The following is a 19,737-nucleotide window of genomic DNA, read 5'->3' as shown; positions in this document are numbered from 1 at the left end:
AAATCACATGTTGCTCCCCCAGGGCAGCTGCACTTCTCAGGACAGGTGAATACTGCCTGATGCTCAGCAGCTGACAGGAGTCAAAGTTTACAGCTCCTCACAGGTTGGAGCTCTGTAATTGCTGCACAATAGACCCAGCTATTAAAGCCATCAGGAAATACTCTTTGATTCTATTAAACTCCCCTCCAGCATCCATTACACTTTAGAAGTATCCTGGCCTCTTTCCAGCCTTGTTCCTTTTCTCTTTCTTTCTCTCATTTACATACAGAATGGTGTTCATTCATTTCTCATATTAATTGTTCTTAATATTCTTATCTTCAAGCCTTCCATTTCCATTTGCTGTACAACCTCCTCTTGTCATCTTTTGTCTTGTCCTTTCTTTTCTACAGCTTTGTCTCTCGTTGCTTTGAGTCTTTTTCCTTCCCCATACGGTAATGTTTTCCACTTCCTATTTCTTGCCAGTTGGAAAAAGTTGCTTGTTTTTACTTTTTCTTCTTCTTCTGTTCACTTGCACAGATTAAAAACCCAAAACTGGTAAAGCTCAAAATTTGATCTGTGGATCAGATCCAGACATTAATATATTTTACACGTGAATTCACTTAACATTTAGGAGATGCAAGGATTTCTTAACAATGAAAGGACATTTTGTTAACCAGGAAAAACAGGCCATATATGCAAGCAAAAACAGGAGCCTAAATGTTAACAAAAATACTGAAGGCCTTAAGTGTTCCTCGTTGATACATTATACCACATTTGTGCTACAGAAAGCTTTTCCAGCACAATGTGAAGAGATATTGGCCAATGACTAAATTAACATCCCATTAAGCATACAGTTTCAACCGCAGGACACAGTATTTTGTCGGGCTTTTATGAAGTCCCCTTTTCTTAAAGTGAGAACAGACATACAACCAAGATGTTGCAGCTGTCTCAGAGCTCAGACAAATGGTCCTTTCCAGGGCGCAGTCAGTCTGCATGAAGGCACATCAGCTAGACCCGAAAATGCCAGCACAGGTGACAATATCTTCATGGAATTCTGACAATACTGAGCTGCCTCCAATTATGGCTAAATTACTGCTTAGTATTCAAGGGAACTCAGGATTGTTCCAAAAGCTTTCTTGCCCGTGACTCTTTTTTTTCTTGCAAGCGCAGTAAAGCTGCGCAGCGTCAGGAATGTTTTGAGAAGTCAGTCTTGCTAAGATTTAGAATATTGCTAAAACACTGACTGAGGTCTCTGCTTCTTCCTCCTCTACTGAAGCTTTACATCAGATGATCTGAAATAACCAAATCCTTCAAGCCTTGTCTTCTTCCTGCCCCACAGAAATATCTTCTGCCTTTTACTGTTACAATCAGTATTATTAAAAGAAGGAACCGATGGGAAATTTGAGCTTACAGTTTTGCCATAAAATGGTCCTTTCCTCCCATGTTTTTAGAACAGTCGCTGTGGGTTTGAACATCCCTGCATACCACTGCTTCAACACACTCCTGGGACACATTATTATTACATAGCTAACTTGTATTCTGGAGTACAATTTCCTTCCTTCTTTCTCAGTATCTTGTCAGACAGATTTGTTAAACTAGACTTGAAAGAATGAGCTTCTGTTTTCAAGAGAAAATACCAGAATGACAAGAAACTGGAACATCAAGCCATTTCAGACCTGCTTGCAGAAGTGTTAGAGATGGCTGCCTAAAATTGTCTGACTTTTATCTTTTACAGGTTGAAGCTTTGACAAAAAGGAAACATTTTTTCTACTTCGGGCATCACCTCCAGCAGTGGTATTTGTGTTCTTCAGGGGAACAAAAAGGAATCAAAGTAAGAGGTCACTGAGCTTTATCCTTTTAATGGCTAAATTTATCATGCTAGCATTTGTTCCCATAAGAGTCACACGGTCCTTAGCCTATTTTTACATTCTGTGTCTTTTTTAGATCCACCCCCTCAATGCAGAGGTTGCTCTTCACACTGTTCTCACCATTTCAATAACATTTTGTTCAGGACTACAGTTCCTGATTACCCAAAGTTGGATGTCATACCTGGCTGACACAATATGAAACTACATCAGCTTACTGCACAGCAGCACGGCAAGGGCACAGTCCTCAAGAATTCTTACCGATGTTCTCCGAGTTCTTGTTTCACCATTCCCAAGAGAAATCCAACTACAAACGGACTTTGTTACTCTCCTTGGATTCACAACTGATGAATAGTTTCTAGTTAAAAACTTGGTAAGGGATTTCTGAACTTTTAAGCACTGAAGAGCTGACAACTGTTGTTGTCTCCCTGTGTTTCAGGGTTTATGTCTTGCTTTTTAGGATCTCTTCTACTCCTGGGGACACTCGATGATGGTTTTTAGACTTCTGCAAAACTCCTCTACACAATTTCCTACCTCTAAAACCCATATTTGTTAATTATTATTCAACTTTAATTGTTATTGAATTATATTTTCATTTAATTTTCCCATTTTGTACTTTTCATCACTAGAACCGCCGCTTGCAACACCGGAGGGCCCGGGATCGAATCCCCCTTGTGGCGCAAGTGGTAGAACTGCCTCTCTGCTACACTAGAGGGCTTGAATCCCAGGAGATGGACTCGATGATCTCTAAGGTCCCTTCCAACTCGCACGATACTATGATACTATGATGATACTATGATTACTAATAGTAATTTATTTACTAGTTTTTCAGATCCTCTGACAATTCCTTTCTTACACTAAAATACAAGATTTAACCAACTCTTATGCATCAGAAATAATGGAAAGCCCTGAGTTAAAAACAAATTAGAATAAGCTGATGCCCATCACACGTGCTGCCAGGTTCAGTGGTCACAGTGCAGAAGAATGCCATGGGATTATGTTAAGAGAAAGGGGCAAACGAGGCTGCTCAGTCCACTACAGAGGAAAGGCAGGGCAGGGTAGTAAGACCTTCCTTCTGCAGCATACAGGGAGGGACAGGAACAAAGGAGGGCACTCAGCAGCACCAATAAGTTACAGTGAACAGTAACCATCAAAACATTTTTTACAATCAGTGGGTAACTGATTTTGCCAAACCAGTAAAAGCCACACAGTCCTACAACCTCCATTTTCCTGCTGCTACAAAACTGAAATCCCAGAACACAGAACTAAATGTTATGGAGAGAAAAGTACTCTTCAGAAAATTAATTCAATCTGACAGTTCCACAAGGAGCCATTCAATTACTGCATTAAAAAGCAATCATCAGGTTCTGTGCAAGCAAACCATCAGTAGACAGATGCTTATTTCTATTTGAAAAGTATCCTTTCATAGGAGAATGTTTATCTTGCATATTTGATAAATAAAAATTTTCTTACACAAGACTGTTTAAAAATATTAGATATTGCAGGTGGTTTACAAGTCAGGCATTTAACAACAGTGCCTTCAAGTGTTTATGGCAGGCATTTTCTTATTTTAAAGTCAGGATTCAGAAATGTTCTATTGCAATTCTGTCCACCTACACATCCAAAAGCAAATTAGGTCAATTCCAAACTATTTGCAAAACCTCCTACAGAGAAAGTAGCTTGAGATTTTAAAACATGTGAAGGCTGATATAAGCAGAGTCGACCCAGCAGAGTCACAAACCTGATAAACTATCAGGTTTTGGAACTAGCCTAGGAAAACATCCCCAGAGCAGCAAGAAACAACATGCAAAAATGACTGTCCTTGGCCAGAGGTTACATCCATATCAACTATATTAATATTTACATAACGTTTATTACATCAAGTTCTCTAATTACCTTCTAAATTTATTCCTACTTTTGGCATCCGTAACATCCAACATCCCACGGCAATGAGGTCCACTCTGTAATTATGCATTGCATGAAAAAAAACGTTTCCTTGTGTTTATTTTAAACCTACCATTAGGTAAGAAGCAGGACTCAACAAAAATGATGTAAGAATTAATTACTAATCATAACCTCCCCAACTTCTACACAGCATTAAAAACTTCATAGGTTTAACACATTTCTTCTCAGCTTGTTTCTTTTCCCAGTTGCAGAGTTCTAATTACCATGTTCAAACACAGGGATCCATTCCCCCATATACAACCTGCTTTATCCATATATATATATATTTCTTCCTTAAAAAAAAGGATATCTACAGGTGTTTGAACTGTTCCAGACTGATCGTGGAAATCATTGTTGTTATTATATTGAATTATATTCAGTTTCAAGATATCAAGACAACTCTTCCCAGCAAGCATGGCTGCACTGTATTGTAAAATGAACACTTTTGCCACTTTACTGGCTATTTTGTGTTATTTTCCCACAACAGGTCATTTTGACAGATTTGGGGATATTAACCTTCTGAACAGTGGATGAGTACAAGCTGTTTTTTTGTTGTTTACCCTCCTTCACAAACTTAAAAATGCCAAACAGAAAAGATCTCCAAGCAGATTCCTGTCGGATTCTACACAGAACTTCCCTCCACTGTGATATTTTCTTCTTATCCTTTGTTTCTTATCTTAAAAAATTACTAACCCAGGAGGACTATCTTCTTACTTTTGTGACCTCCTGCAGAATCTGGCTGCCATGAATGAGTGTGGTTGGATCGTATGGCACAGTCCTCACATACCCACCAACTCTCCTACCCCTCAGACTTGCAAGCTATAGCCTGCATCCAAATATCATGTTGGTTTTTCTTCATTATCCTACTTTCCTTGTGCATATGTTTTTCATATTCATAAACATACATCTTCTCCTTCGAATCCATGACAGTTTTAATGCATAATAAATAAAACTTTCTGGGCTGCAGCTTCAGACAGAGATTATCTCCTGCTACTGTTCTTATGCCTTGACCTGTACTGGGCCTAAAGACCCCTTTATGTCACTTCCTCTGCAGTGCCCAAATATTTCTTCAGAGCTCCTTCTGTGCCCACCTTCTGATCTTTACAGATAACTTAGCAGTTATGCATTCTCTTCTTTTTCACCTTAGGTTACAATTTCCTCTTTATAATGTCACTCTTTATAAAGTCTATTTTGGACTTCCCTTCTTCGCAGTTTAACAATACTGTTTGGCTCCCCCCCCCCCCCCCCCTTATAATAGATGGTAGATATTTACTCTAATATTTAATACAGTAGCTCTCAATACACTAAAAGCTTTATTATTTTAGCTGTTCCTTTTAACTATTTCCTAACCAGCTTCCTCATTCAGATGTAATCTCTGTATAAAATGTTACCGCAATGTATCTTAGACTTCCTCTTAAGTAACAGAGAAATCATGATTATTATGGTTATTCTTGAAGGGAAGCTCAGCAGTAATTTCATCTTAAAGTAGGTCTTGTGCATTGTACATTTATCATGACAGCTTATCAGGAAACCCAATATATTCTTCTTCATCTCTACATTTGCTGAGTCTTTGCACACGAAATAGAACATATGATAAGGCAAATGCTTCTTCCCTTAGCATCTTCCTTTCTGTAGCACTTCACAGTAATTTTCCATCCTGTTTACATGGTCAACGGTCTCATGCCCACAGTATTTTGATTTATTTGCACACAAATGCAAGCCATAAGAGTACCTTCTTATCCATGCCTGAATAGGCATGTAATATAATAGGCTGTAAACCCTAACATAAAATAATGTCTCTCTCAGAGTTGTTTGCAATTTCATCTCTATACAAATGTTTACCCTTATAGTAACATCTTGCACCATTTTTCCGAGATGCCAAATATGTCAATATACAGATTTAAAACCAGCATTCCAGCCCTCACGCTCCATTCTTCATATATCAAATTTTGCCCAGAAGGCCACCTACAACTGCTACTGGTCCAATTCTCTCTTTTTTTTCTTTCTGTTATGTCTTTTTCTTTAATATTTTTAAAAGAGAAGCAAGCAGCAGATACATACATGACGGTGTTAATCCCTGACAGTTGTTGAAACATCTGCAGACCACAACCCACAATTAAGGCTCTTCGAGTTGGAGGGTATGTTAGCATTCTGCAGATCACAGGTCCAGCTTAAAAAAAAAAACAAACAAACACAAAAGAATACGTAATAGTTCTTAAGTGATCTCTATCAAAACAATGTTCCCAGGCACAACAGGTCTTGCACCTCAGTGTCAGACAAGCTTGGGCTATTTCAATTAATTTTGAACCATTTGATCAGTTCAATTCTGCTTTTCCATTCTGTACTGCAAATATGATTTTCATGAAGCAGCAGGCAAAAAACATGGAACAATTTTTGGATGCAGTGCACAGTGCTATGGATGGCAGGTGTACAGTTCCCCTATACCACGCTAACAGACTGCACATCTGCTGAAACTGGATGTACACACACTTATCACAAAATACCTTCTTTCTTTCTTTTCTTAAAGCTCCCAATGTTTTTGTAAGGTTACTTCAGAAATGCCATTAAACATTGCTCAGAGCTGCTGGATCTTCCAGATGAAAACATTCTCCCAATTCCCATCAATGTTCTCTCAATTTCCATACAGTCATTGCAAGTTTTAAAGATAATTTAAAAAGAGAACAAAATACCACAGTAATGCAAGTCATAACTGGAGGTGAAAAGATTCTGTATTTTATGGTTACAGTTTCACATTTGCATCAACGTTCCTCCTAAATGTACAGGAAGTATTACGTGCATTGATTCAAAACCAAAAGCTGTACAGGTCTGTTAGTGAAGAACAATTGATGTACATAGTTTTGACTCCGAACAGCTGGCTTTCTGTGAATGGTTTCAATAGCAGACCCAGCTAACTGGTTTAAGTTTTTCCCCAATGAAGAATAGTTGTACTTTCCTGAGGAAGAGTTACTTTCATTTAAAAAAAGAAAAAAGAAAAGGATTTCTGTCACCACTTAACTTGGCTTCTTTGCTATTAACAGCAGAACCTAATAAAATGTTTTTTCCTGCTGGTGTCCAAGTAACACTGCATGCAGACAGGACACAGCCATGCCTGTCCTGCCACAAGGCCACAACACGACACATCTCTAAGTAACTCACTGATGAGCAGAACTAAAGTCAAGGTAAGATATTCTCAAGCAAGATGTGTGGCACTACAAGGCAGACAACTACACCAAAGGGCTCAGTAGCCCAAGTGACATTTCTTTGGCAGAGGGACATGAAGCAGCAGCATTGCTGCTAGCCAGGAACTCTTCTCAGCTCCAAAACACTCATGGACTCCAAGTCAAATGGAAAATGCTGCTATCTCAAACTTAATTCACCTACAACAGCCCTCAAGTCTTTATGCTCTGCATCCAGCATGAGCAAAAAGGCTTTGGGTTTGAAAGGCTTTGTCCGCAACAAATTCTGCAGCATCCTTCATGAACCCACACAGCTGAATGTCTATAAGATATCATCTGCTCCATAGTCTTCCTACAAAGATTTTAATCAAGCTCAAGTCTTGAATTCTGAATCAACAACAATGCTCACTGTAGCAGAAAAGGAGGCAAAAGTTCCATACAGAACTAACACAAGTATTTTAACAATTCCTGATCCATCTGATATTTGATGGAAGTTACATAAAACCCCACTCACAATAAGGCATCGTACAAAACAATTGAAAAGAAGACATTACAATGAATAGCTCAAAATTAAAGCAGCTGTTCCCAGACAATGGTTTGCAACTCAGAGGGAGCCAAGAAGCCTCAGCAAAACTTAATTGCAAAAATCGGATTGTGTGCCTGCAGTTTATCCCTGCAGAAAGTCCAGGGCCACATATTAATGTCTGCCTCGACCTTTCCAGTCAGCTAAACTCAGTAAGCACCGGTATTTTTTTCATATTTGTGACTAACTGCATCAGAAACATGATGCTGATCATCATACCCGTTTATATCAGAGACTTAAAAGTTTCACTACAAATCTGTATCATAGCAATGGCATAAATGGATAGGTATACACCGAATTCAAGGATTTTCTCTCATAAAATTCACAGCCTTCAGATTTTCAAGCCAATAAACTGACTGAAAGACATATAAGAAATCGTTATCTCTGTGCTAAAGAATCTTTATAAACTCAGTGGAAAACCCAAACGACTTCTGACAATATCTGTTCTTATAAGCAGAAAGAGCTTTATGTTCTTTCTTAGAATTATCTGCCCTTATACCATTTTTGTGTTTCCCTGTCTCCAGTCCTGCTACCCGCTTTCTGTTGTGCTTATATATCTTAAAGCTAAGCAACTGCAGGCAAATAAATCATAGTTGGCCACAGCAGAGAATGGTTCTAAACTGGAGGGTGAAAAAAGAATTGAATACAATTTTATACTGAAAATACATCTTCAGGAAACTAGAACTGCAGTTCAATACTTTCTGATAACAGCTACGTTTCCTCTTATTTATTACTACAGATTAAAATAGCACAGAGCAACAAAATCCAGGGAAATGGGTGATGCAAAAGATGCGTCACAAAAAACAAAATTTAACATTTGGCAAATTTTACAGCGGAAAAAAATAGATACTTGAGTCCAAAAGTCGTTGCTTTTTGTTCACGATACTTCTCCCTTCCTGCTCTTGTTTTCTCAGTCCTGCACTTGAACTTGAGATATCACTGAGATGTTTGTTTCTCTTCTTCTAGCCACGAATAAAAATGAAGTCAAAAGGATGAGACCTACTAATGTCATCATTAATTTAATGAGGCTGGATTTGCTTGAATTTTTTTTGTGCTGTGGCTTGGATAATTACTTTATCTGAAGTAAATTTCCTTAATGCATACATTTAGCAAGGTTCACAATACACTTTAGTAAAGGGCAGCCAAAGTGGGCTCTAGCCAAAGTGCAAAATGGCAGCAACAGATAAAGAGCAATGGGGAAATAAGGATACTGCTGCAGTAGAAGGTGACGTTGCACAAAGGATAGCTGCGCTCTAATCAGCTTTTTCTGAGCTTGGTTTAGCTGTTATACCTAAGCAGACTTTCATCTTGATAAGCAAAAGGGAAAACACAGTAAGATTTGGGAGTTTGGCTTTGTGCTCAAAAGAAAAGAAAAAAAAAAAAAAGAGAGAGAAAGAAAAGAAACGTGCTGTGCCAAGGCCATTGACAGGTTTAAATATCCATTAGTCAGGTAATGAAGGTGACAGCTTGTGGCAACAGCTTAAGACTACAGAGGGCTGCTGCCACATTTTGTGTTCTTGCTGTAGAAGTATTACTGCAAAAGCGAGCTTACCAAGCAAGAAGAGTTACTCATCTGTACAGCAGCACTTCAGCTCACCCTACAGATCAGCTTTACAAAGCTGTTCTTATCCTAATGCTAACTGATGTCTTCTCCACCCTCCATACACAGCTTCCAAGAACTGCTCTACTGCCACGAGTGGCAGAAGGAAGGATGTCAAGCATAGCAGAAGGTTGACATGGGAGTCACTCCTCTCATTTGGCCTTTCATTATAGAAAGGCAACCTCCAGCCCAGCATCCTCTGCACCACTAGAGGAAGTTCCTCACCTCACAGAGTTCTCTGTTTCTTTGAGATGGCTCAAAAGGATGCTTCAGCCTTTTTTTTTCTTTTTTATGCCAGTCACCCATCAGACAAGACAAGAAAAGACTGCTGGTTTGCATCTGAGTTTGAGTCTATTTTTGATATTCCAAAGCAAATACATCCAGCTGTATAGCAAGACAACTTGCTCTAGCAGAAAACAATAGCTTAGACACAGACCTTTCCGTTTCAGAGATTTAAGGGAATGCAAGGAGATTTCCATGCCTATTCAAACAGAAAGAGGTTTTTTGTTTTCTCAGGAAATACAGATTTCAAATAAACAGTCCCTTCAAATGATCTTTAGAATCACTCAGAATAAAGATATCTATTTTTTTTTCTCACGTTGTTTTGACAAGAAAGTGGGGTTGGTCTCCCGGGAACTGTGAAAACAAAACAATTTTCTTCTATCTGTAAAAAGAAAAAGAATACCATCTTTCCCCGGGTACCACTTGCTTTGATTCTGAGCTTTGGTGAAGGAAAATCTATATGACTGAGTACTTGCACAAAGAAAGCAGCAGTTAAGAATGCCTTTGAATTGGACAAGCAGTGGCATGTGGGGAAACAAAACAAAAAAAGGAGCGTGCTTTGGCTCTGTATGACATGCTTTGTACAGAAAAGAGAAACCACGGTAATGAACTCCTTTCAAACTGGAGACACCAAGGCAAAGCAGGATACAGACACCAGTGGCAATTCACATGATGCCACCGGGAGAAGCAGCCATGATGACTGAAGAGAGATGGTGACTGAGGAGCTGGACCACTGCCTGCCAAAACCTGAGCAGGGCAAGGAGCTGAGGAGGTTTCTCTCTGGTAGGAGAGCGACTTGAGACAGAGGAAAATGAGGATCTGGTTGTGCTTTCCCCTGGCACAGTAACTACCTCGGAAACAAAGTAGGAGGTGTGAAGGCTGACCCTCAGCCTGCAATATGGTTTTTCAAGCAAACAGCTGTTTCTTTCCACCCTCCTCATCACCTCCCTAATGGCTGCGCAGAGCGTTTATCAGTTTGGAACTGGGAAGCTTTTTTGGTTTTTTTTCTTTTAAGTTGAGGAATGACACTTAAAAGGAAATTGCAGTCAGGGAAATTTCAAGAATTATTTATTTATTTGCTGAAAAGAGCATCAAAAAAGCTGATGACTCAGAGCTCCTTCCAACCTAATCAGTAACCTGCTCTCAAGCTGATCCTTCCAGCTGTTACCGCATTAAGACTCACACAGATATTGCATTCTGCTTCCTGAAGAGAGCACTTCAGGCCTTCCACCGTCCACACATTTTTCAGCTAAGATGTTAGTTTTGAATTTGGCCGCATTTGTTTTACTTTCTTTTGCCTTGCCCTCTGCCCTTGCTTCCAAATGAACTATCCCTGTTCCTGCCACAAGCTGCTGCTTTTAAAGGTGAAAACCATGAAAAAATGAAAAATGATCAAAATGAGTGTAAATAAAAAAATGGAGCTCAATGAAAGTCTCAAGGGGAACTTTTGGCTACAGTCTGTTGCATGCTCACTCCTTTGTTTACTTTATTAATAGCACATTTGGTTTAGACCACCCATCGGGCCTGAAAAACTCCTGTTATTTGTATTTTCTCCTTTTAAATTCATAACATTATCATAAGTTGCCCATTTAAAAAGGAATACGAGGCCTTTTTTTGCTTGTGACTACTACATCTCAGTGGAGTAGCAAACCCAACTCAACCACCTGCTTAAGCACTGTCACTGGCTGAACTAGTGAAAAACTGCAATTAAAACCATAGAGAACAGATAGCAATCTCCTGAGCTACAGTCTTAAGAAGTGTTTTTATCATGAGAACTGAAGATTATGAAAAGCTGATGGTAATGACAGTTTTCAGATCCTCCAATTTCTGGAGGATTCACGTACAGCCTCCGCGAATTCGTGTGTGTGAGCCACTCTGGAATTTCAGACATAATAAAGCACTTCACAATGAAGTATGACTCTCAGGAATCGTGCGTCTGGTATCATCATCTATGCAAAAGCAGAATGGAAGCAGTTTACTCCCACTTGCACAAAGAAGAAAGTCTATGGAGAATCAGATTAGGAACCTCTTCTCATTTGCTTCATAAATGATGTCAGGGGTAGCAACAAACTGCATCCAGCAGGGTGCACAGAATGTTCTTAATGTATCTTCACAGAATAGTCTCATTGGTTTCCAGGAATTAACAAGAAATTGCCTCCTGCACAATCTTCGGAGGGTTTCTCAAGAGTAATTCTTGCTAAGGTCAGTGAGACAAAAGTAGCTGTATTTATGTGAAATTCTTTGTACAGCTGCCATATTTTTTGCCGGTGGATTAACAGGAGAACACACTGTGGGTCTGGCTTTCGTTAGGTCATTTTTTAAAGTAATTTCAAAACCTGACAAGCAGATATCCTGCATCATCAGCTGCAACTGAATCACTGAGCAAAGGTACACAGAATATAAAACACACTCTGTTTTTTATATGCTTTTTAACATGCTGTTCCATGGAGCTACGTGGAACAGCAGGCAAAAGGCAGCTTGTCACGTCAAGATGCTGATTTTAGGCAAAACAGAATGAATATTACATAACAGACAGTTCAAAGTCCTTCACGTACTATGGATTACATGAAATTTGAAAGCTGCTTAGCTTGTACCGAGTAGAAACCCCTCTGATCATTTTCAGCATAACGATGATAAAACGGCGTTGCCTAAACGCCACGTTTATGTGGAGTTTCCTTATACATACAAAGTATTTAAAGAGTGGTTCTTTAAAAAGTTATTGAAAACCTAGTGGACAGTGGGGTGTTAAGAAAACACTAACGGTTGTTCTTTTTCTTATTCTCTTAGACAGACAGATAAAAGCTGGCATTTACGATGCGTCTCACTTTTCCACTCCCATACTGACTTGTTTTAGAACGTGAAGTTGAAAATGTAAGGTTGGGACAGATGTCTGTTTTTTAAACAGTGCTTCCCGTACTTAACAACTGGTCCTAATTGAGGATCACAGGTAGGGGTTGGAAGGGACCTTCAGAGATCATCGAGTCCAACCCCCCTGCCAAAGCAGGTTCCCTACACCAGGTTACACAGGCAGGCATCCAGAAAGGTCTTGAATATGTCCAAAGAACTTTTACACAAGTAAAACCGATCTATTAAGAGCAGATGGAAGACCCATCAGAGCCGATGTTTCATACATTTAAGTGAAGGGACATCTCTTAGACATCTGCAGTGATCTGAGCCACTTCAGTTTCCAGAGATATAGACATGTCTTTTGTGATAGATACTAACAAATATGTTAAAATATCAATTCCAAATGCTACAAGAGTGTTATTTTCTCAGAACAAAAAGGAAAGGGCACATCAGGATTTATTAGAGCACCTTGTGCCAAGAGGGTTCCCATCACAAGGAAGGGTGCATGGTGCACACCCTCTCTGGATCACCTGCTCCTGGATGACCACTTCTGCTGCCCAGACCGATCATTGTACATCACTATGGTAAAGGAAACAGTTTATCACAGAATGGTGCCAAGTAGAATTTTCCCAAACAATAACAAGAAAGCAACTGCAAAGAGATCAGCATGAGGTTTCAGTTTGTGCTCACAGCACCAACTCCCCAAAGCTACCTGCACCTAAACATTCGTGACTGCAACTTGTCCCCTGCACATCCCAGCTGCCCTTAATGATGCTGCATAGGAACATGCTACATTCAGCTTCTTCCTAATTTCATTTGTTAATGTTCTTTTTTTTTTTTTTTTTCCAGATACAAAACATCAAGGGCAGAAATAAAACTAGCAATAATAGCAACACCGGGACAGATATAGCAAAATCAATACAAATATAAAATATAGAGTAGACCCATGCAGTCCAGTTCTTGCACACAAAAAGTGCTACTAGAACACACTATTCAAATATTTCAGGTCTGCTAAAGTTCTAGACCAAGTCTAGAAGAATTAAGAAATAGCTGCACTGGTGCAGGCTCACCTTGAGCACTGGGTGCAGTTTTGGGCACCACAGTACAAGAAGTACATAAAACAACCATGGAAGCGTGTGGACAGTGGAGGTAAGAATCTGACAGGAGTATGTGGGGGAAAATATAAAATTAAAGAAGTGCCAGACATAACAGAAAACCAAGTTCACAACACAGAGATGCCACCAGCTTTGCTGAGCTCACAACCCCACAATGTCTTTGGGTAATCGAGCAAGCAGTGAAACACTTCAGTTTTGGAGACCACTAGGGCACTACATGTGAGACAACAGTAAGTTTCCACAGACACAATGATAGAAAAGAAAAAACCAAAGCATGTCCATAGTTGTAATTTCCATAAGCATTTTGTGAAGGGTTATTACCAGCCTATGAATGCATGAAGGAATTATCATTCAAGAACCTAACACTCGTCAGAAGAGAATGGTGGACGTTTGAGATCAAATACAGTAAAAGTTGCAGATTAATATCAAGACAGGTAGCACTTCTATCTGCCCGTCTGTCTCTGCATCTGACACACACACAAAACAACAACAACAAAAACCCACAAAAGAATCATCTGTGTTACGTAAAATTACCCAGCTGTAAATTCATACCCAGCACCAAATGTAAGCTGCAAGACTTGGGATGAAAAGTTTGACCGTGGCATGGCAGCTTTGAGATAAAACATCGCCATCAAGAAAAGTAATTTCCTGAAGGAGATAAAATACCATGAAGCCCTTTCCTCTTTAAAGAAGTGCAAACTCTGACTGGCAGAGGCTACATGTAACCCTACCACCCCCAGTTATCTATAAAAGTTAACAATATGCCTGTGCACTGTTATACAACATGCTCTCATTTATAAAGAAAATGAATTCCATGAGGCAATGCATGCTTTAAGAAGCAGCGTGACCATATGTATCTGGGCAGCCTATGGAATGCAGTAGATTGGGGGCCACCAGGCTGAAGCACTTTGAAGCTGAGGTCTCTCAATGCGTACAACAAATGATGTGTAGGTTTTCTGTCAGACTGCATTTAGTCAGTCCCTGAGGCAGAGTATTGCCAGAACTGGGCTGTTAGAAGCCATGTGCAGTCTCTGCCATTGGTTTGAGCCTTCGGTTCTCCATGACGGTCACAGAACACTGAGGGCATCCCTGGAGCAGACCTCTGGTTTTGTTTCCACTGAAGGCATTTCTTTATTCCATGGGCACTAACACTGCTGGGTGATCTGGACAAACACTGTGTGGAGCAATGGCAGGTGATGAGCAGAGACTCACTGCAGAGCTACACCACTGTTCCAGCCTAAATGCAAATGTAGCTGCAGTCAGCGCATCTTTTAGTAGTTGACAGCAACTGGAATGGTTCTGCATAAAACAAGGGAATAAGCTGATCCTACAAACTGTTAGGGTTTATTCAAAATTAATTTTAAAGAAGTATAGGACAAAATTAACTCAGCATTTTGTAATGCTAACTCAGTGAAATACATTACGCTGCTGCCTATGGGCTTGAGACTTCTTCCTCTCTCCTTGCCCTCCTTTTTGCAAGGTCAACCTGAAACCTGAGAGTCAACCAAGTCTGTTATCATTAATAGTTTTTGGCAAGAAACAAAAGGTGTTTTTTTCCAGAATAAATGGTGGGTTTTTTGTTTGTTTGTTTTTTTACAGCAGAATTCCAAAGTTTTACTGCCTCCAGTATGGCCGGGCATGTTTTTACTACACAAACTAAGTAATAATAGAAAATGAATGTGCTGGTGGTGCAGGGGCACAGGAAAGGCAGGCTTTGACAGATGGCCGTGTCCTAAGCCCTCTGCTTGTCTACTGGATTTTCAGGATAACCAAAGGGAAGAAAACACAGGATTTTAAAATAAATCTGTCCGCAGGGATATGGAAAGGTTGAATAAGCAGGTTTTGTATTTTACATTGTACATCACACACAAATTGCTCCTGACATTCTGCTTTTCAACAGTGCCACTTCCTCGGGCAGACCCACACCTGTCCATTACCATCCCCTCCAGCTGAGCACTGGTCACAGGGGGAGCCCACAGGGAAGGATCTTTGTGATCAGTGGAAGAATACAGCACGCTTTTCCATTTTTTCTGATGTCAAACCAAACTTTGCAGCGTTAAGAAAAAATCCTAAGACTCATAAAGAAGCTGAGTAAGAGGCAGGAGGAAGTTGGGAAGAAGGAAAGCAGAAAACTGGGGTTGTGACTTTAGCTATTGCTTACCAAAGGAAAAAACAACACAGCTTCTCAAAGAGGTAGTTTTAAAGAAAGCAATTTACTGCTGTCTGCAGCTGTGGGGCTTAGGAGAAAAAGCTCACGAGTGCCCCAGAAATGCAACAGACCTCTCCCCTCCCCTGAAAACGCATCACGGCGCACCCAACAGGTATTTTGGGGCACCCAGCCAGCCTCTGAAGAAACACCACAATCTCCTATCAAAAATTAGCCACAGTCCCTACAGAAGGAGCTGGAGGGAAGCAGCTTGTCAGAGAACAGACCCAGAGGCGTGAACCCACACACATCCCAGCACAGGGATCGGCACATGCTGCCCTTACCAAAGGTGATTCATCAGATAACTCACCCTGTAAAAGAACCCATGAGCCTAAAAGTAGAAGAAATTAAAGCAACATCACCTCACTGCTACAATACAGGAATAGTGATTTTTTTTACTCTGGCTTTCTGCAGTAAAGGACAGCAACTCAATCCTGTGATGGAGAAGAGCAGTATTTTGCCTTACAATTCACATCTTGATAGATGGCATTGCCATGGCACTGATTTGAAATGGGAAGCTTTCCTACTCTCAGTGGACAAATGCAATGATCAGAAATGTCACCTACGTGACACGCATCTTCCCGGGCTTTGGGCAGGGAGAAGCTCTCAAAAGCAGCTGATGTGACACAACAACAGCAACAACACACAGTCCTGAGTAGGAAAGTGACATCAATATTCAAGTAACCATTCCAGATCAGCAGCGTACACCAAAGGGGCACTTTCTCTGCACAAGGTGTCATTCAACCTTCCACAAAGCTCTACAGAACACTGTGCACAGTCTGTTACCTGATTTCATACCGTAAGCCAGGTCCCCTAACAGACCTCCTAGCACCACACACTACTTGTACTCTGTTCCTCCCCAAATCCATGTATTTACTTTATAATGCAAGCTTGTTGGTAACACAGACTCCCGAGTGACATCCCATCAGAAGGACCAACTGGAAACAGCACACACTCTAATTTCTTACATCTGGATCTCCAACATCTCTCCTTATTTTACAATCTCGGAAAGAAATATTTTAAGAGATAATAAACTCATTAATCTGGCACCGATAGCGACAGCTTTTGCCTTTCACATTTGGTATCAGACAGGATGAAAGTCTCAAAAACCTGAAGATACCAAAGTGCAGAAAAAACCAAATGAGTTACAGCACGACAACTACTTTGCAGTTAATAACAGTAGAACAAGTGCTTACTTAGTTTTTGCTTGTTCATTCTTTCCTTGAGAACAATGATGTTAGTGGTTTGAAATCAGAGGAAACGTGAATAATGTAAGACTTTTCAGAACCAACTTCACAAATATTTCAACTGCACCTTAAAGTGCGCTTCATGCTGTACATATAAAACAGAAGAAATAGTCTGAAGGACACGTTTTAAAAGAACCGTTCTTATATTCAAAAACGAAACAGCTGCAATGACCAGCATCCTCTTTGACACAACCCTCTGGCTGTGACCATCCATAATTCCTCAGCCACCTTATAGCCCAAACGTCAAATCCATATATTTCTAATTTAGAGATAAGGATGCGGTGCGGGACCAAGTCTAAGGTTTTGCACAAGCCCAGATCTGACAAGAAAGCACTTCCCTCTTTCTTTCTTGTGGATCTTTTTCCCAGTCTGGTTGTTCCCACTGATATTTGAGATTCTCAGAATTACTGGGGAAGTTTCTGCTGTGGCTATACCAGCCCAGCTTTGTTTTTCATCCCAGTGTGGTGACGTTCAGCACATGGACAAAGCATCCTAACAGATTCTTTGGAAAGTACGTGAGCTCCATGTGGGATAGTGCTGAGAGGAACTGCTGTGTCACACTCAAATGCACTACATACATGGAAACTACTGAAAATGCCACCTGGTGGAATAACAGCATCACAAAGTAGGAAACAGACACCCTAACCCCAGAGACAACCGCTGCTTCTTGCTGTCATTTAGGCAAAGTTTAGGTTATTTTCTTCCATTTTCTTCGCAAGACACTGTATCTTTCCGGATGTGACAACTTCAGTAAACAGGCTATAAAAGAAAAGAAAGTTCATTTAAAGCGAGCTGACAGACCAAAAGTAAACATGGCCAAAATTTCAATCTTGATTTCCCTCAAGTACTGCAAAACCTGCAGCTGTGAGCAGCAAGTCTCAGTTCAATTTTTCCTAAGTATTCCTGCTGGATACCAATTCATTAGCCACTGCTATTGAAACAGCGTTATAATAGAAAAAACAAGAAGCATCTATCCCCATAAGGTATTATAAGAATTAGGGAAATCAAAAGACAATAGCAGATCTCAAGTAATAAAAACAGGTTAAGAAAATGAAGAAAATAAGAACCAACAAGAAGCTTTAGGAGAACAAGCACTGCTCAGAGCTCATCTTTCAGGAGGTCCATACTTCAAAAAAAAGCCTCAGGGATCAATTTGTGGCTGCTGCAGGGCCTAGAAAGCTCTAGTGAAAGCTCTAGCTCATACAGATGGATGTTCTGCCTTTGAATCAGGCAAGATGTAATGCACGAGGACTGTCTGTCCACACCTGTCTTTGGGGATGCGCTGCCCTGGTTTACCACCTGGTTCAATTTTTTTGGTGACAATTTCCAAGGTTTTTGTTTGTGTTGCTTAGCATCATTTTTTAAAGAGTCTGTGAGAGGGTCACTGTGTCTGTACACAGCAGCTCAGCTTGCATAAGACCACAGGAACAAGTTCAGGTGATGGTGCTGGGTTTCTAAAAAGATCAGGAGAAAAAGCAAGACACCTCTCCAAGCTTGGTGAGTGCACCAGTCAAGAAGATTTCTGTAACGGTTCCTGTTCTACAGCATCATACTCGTTGCTTTGCACCTGCAAATCAAGGCAAACCCCATGATTTTTCTCTCTCTGCAAAGGAGTAATAGTAGAACTTCATTACATTTAGGGATTGAAAATTAAGCTAGTTAGAAATCAGGAGGCGCGCACCTTCTATGTATGGACATTTCCTAAACCAGGTAGAAAACCTGAGAAACAACAACTGCCTTTTCTGTAAAAGGCTAAAGAACTTCATCAACGAACAGCAGCCAAATCCTAAACTGTTCAGTTCAGAAAACTGAATTAGGTTTTTGTAAACTTTCAGAACATTTAGTTCCTGTCAGAAAAACAATAACAAATAAACCTAAACCAAAAAAGCCCACACACAAAGCCCACACATCTAAACGCGTGAGAGCATCTGATGAAAAGCTCAAAGAAAACTCAGATTAGAACAAAAAGCAACAGAATTTAAACCATCATTTACATTTCACTCTATGGTTAATCTACGGTTAAAGTTTAACTATGCACAACATAATAAAGCCATGCATGGGGAGACCAATTTCATGGACGATAAACCTGAAATGATCAGAAATTGGAAGAGTATTTGGTATTTGATAAAGTATCATATATGTTCATGCTCTTCTACTCCTCCTTAAGACATTTGCTATTTGCTGCTCTTGAATCACGATAGGTTTCATGGTACTACATGAATAAACAAGCCAGGAGAACTATAAACAATTTAATTATTTCATTCCCACCAGTGTGTGAACGTTCCTCTTTGCTTCTGCATGCTCTTCTAATATTACCACTGAATGTTCTTTTGGTGTTACCAACACTTGTATTTTGGTAATTAAAAAGATTGCGCAACCATCTGTCTGCAGTCACTTGGGTCCATACATACCTCTAGCAAACGAGACAAGAATAATCCTCTAGCAGCGGGTTTATTATCACTAGAAGATGCCAAGTAACAAACTGAACAGTAAACAGCAGAAGCACATTTCACAGGTGGTGGATGCAGAACGGGAACTATATTGTGCCTCAGAAAGATGTAGTTGTAAAAGCACTCGATACCTTGAGTCTATTCTCAGTTCTACCAGAAATTCCATCAGACCACCCCAACCATTTACTCAGAGCAACGGTGGGCTGACCTTGAGTACTGCAGTTCCAAAACCTTCATAGTGGGAGAGCTACGGGAGGAACTGAAGAACTGAAGCCTTTATTTCCAGCACATTTTGTGTGTCCTTGCCCAAAACAATTCAAATGGAGGAAAGGAGTAGAAAGGAGTTCCCTTGAGCTTTCATGGAGTTTTGTTCCACGCTGTGCTTCCCAACAGAGAAGAACACATTGAAATCTTTACAGGTCAGCAGTAGATGGAATTTTAGT

The 19,737-nt window shown here is 40.1% G+C and overlaps 1 protein-coding gene across 1 annotated transcript in view; it reads right to left on the bottom strand.

The window, feature by feature from the left end:
• The window catches only part of SLC2A13 (solute carrier family 2 member 13), a 130,659-nt gene that overhangs the window by 64,531 nt on the left and 46,391 nt on the right, over positions 1-19,737 (bottom strand). Inside the window, exon 4 of the mRNA XM_072329313.1 lies at positions 5,850-5,958. Coding sequence (XP_072185414.1) covers positions 5,850-5,958 — 109 coding nt within the window. The remainder of the gene's footprint in view (positions 1-5,849; positions 5,959-19,737) is intronic.

The sequence above is a fragment of the Excalfactoria chinensis genome, chromosome 1 (assembly GCF_039878825.1).
Source record: "Excalfactoria chinensis isolate bCotChi1 chromosome 1, bCotChi1.hap2, whole genome shotgun sequence".
Classification (NCBI taxonomy): domain Eukaryota; kingdom Metazoa; phylum Chordata; class Aves; order Galliformes; family Phasianidae; genus Excalfactoria; species Excalfactoria chinensis.
The sequence above is the reverse complement of the archived record's forward strand: the minus strand, read 5'-3'. Positions and strand labels throughout refer to the sequence as shown.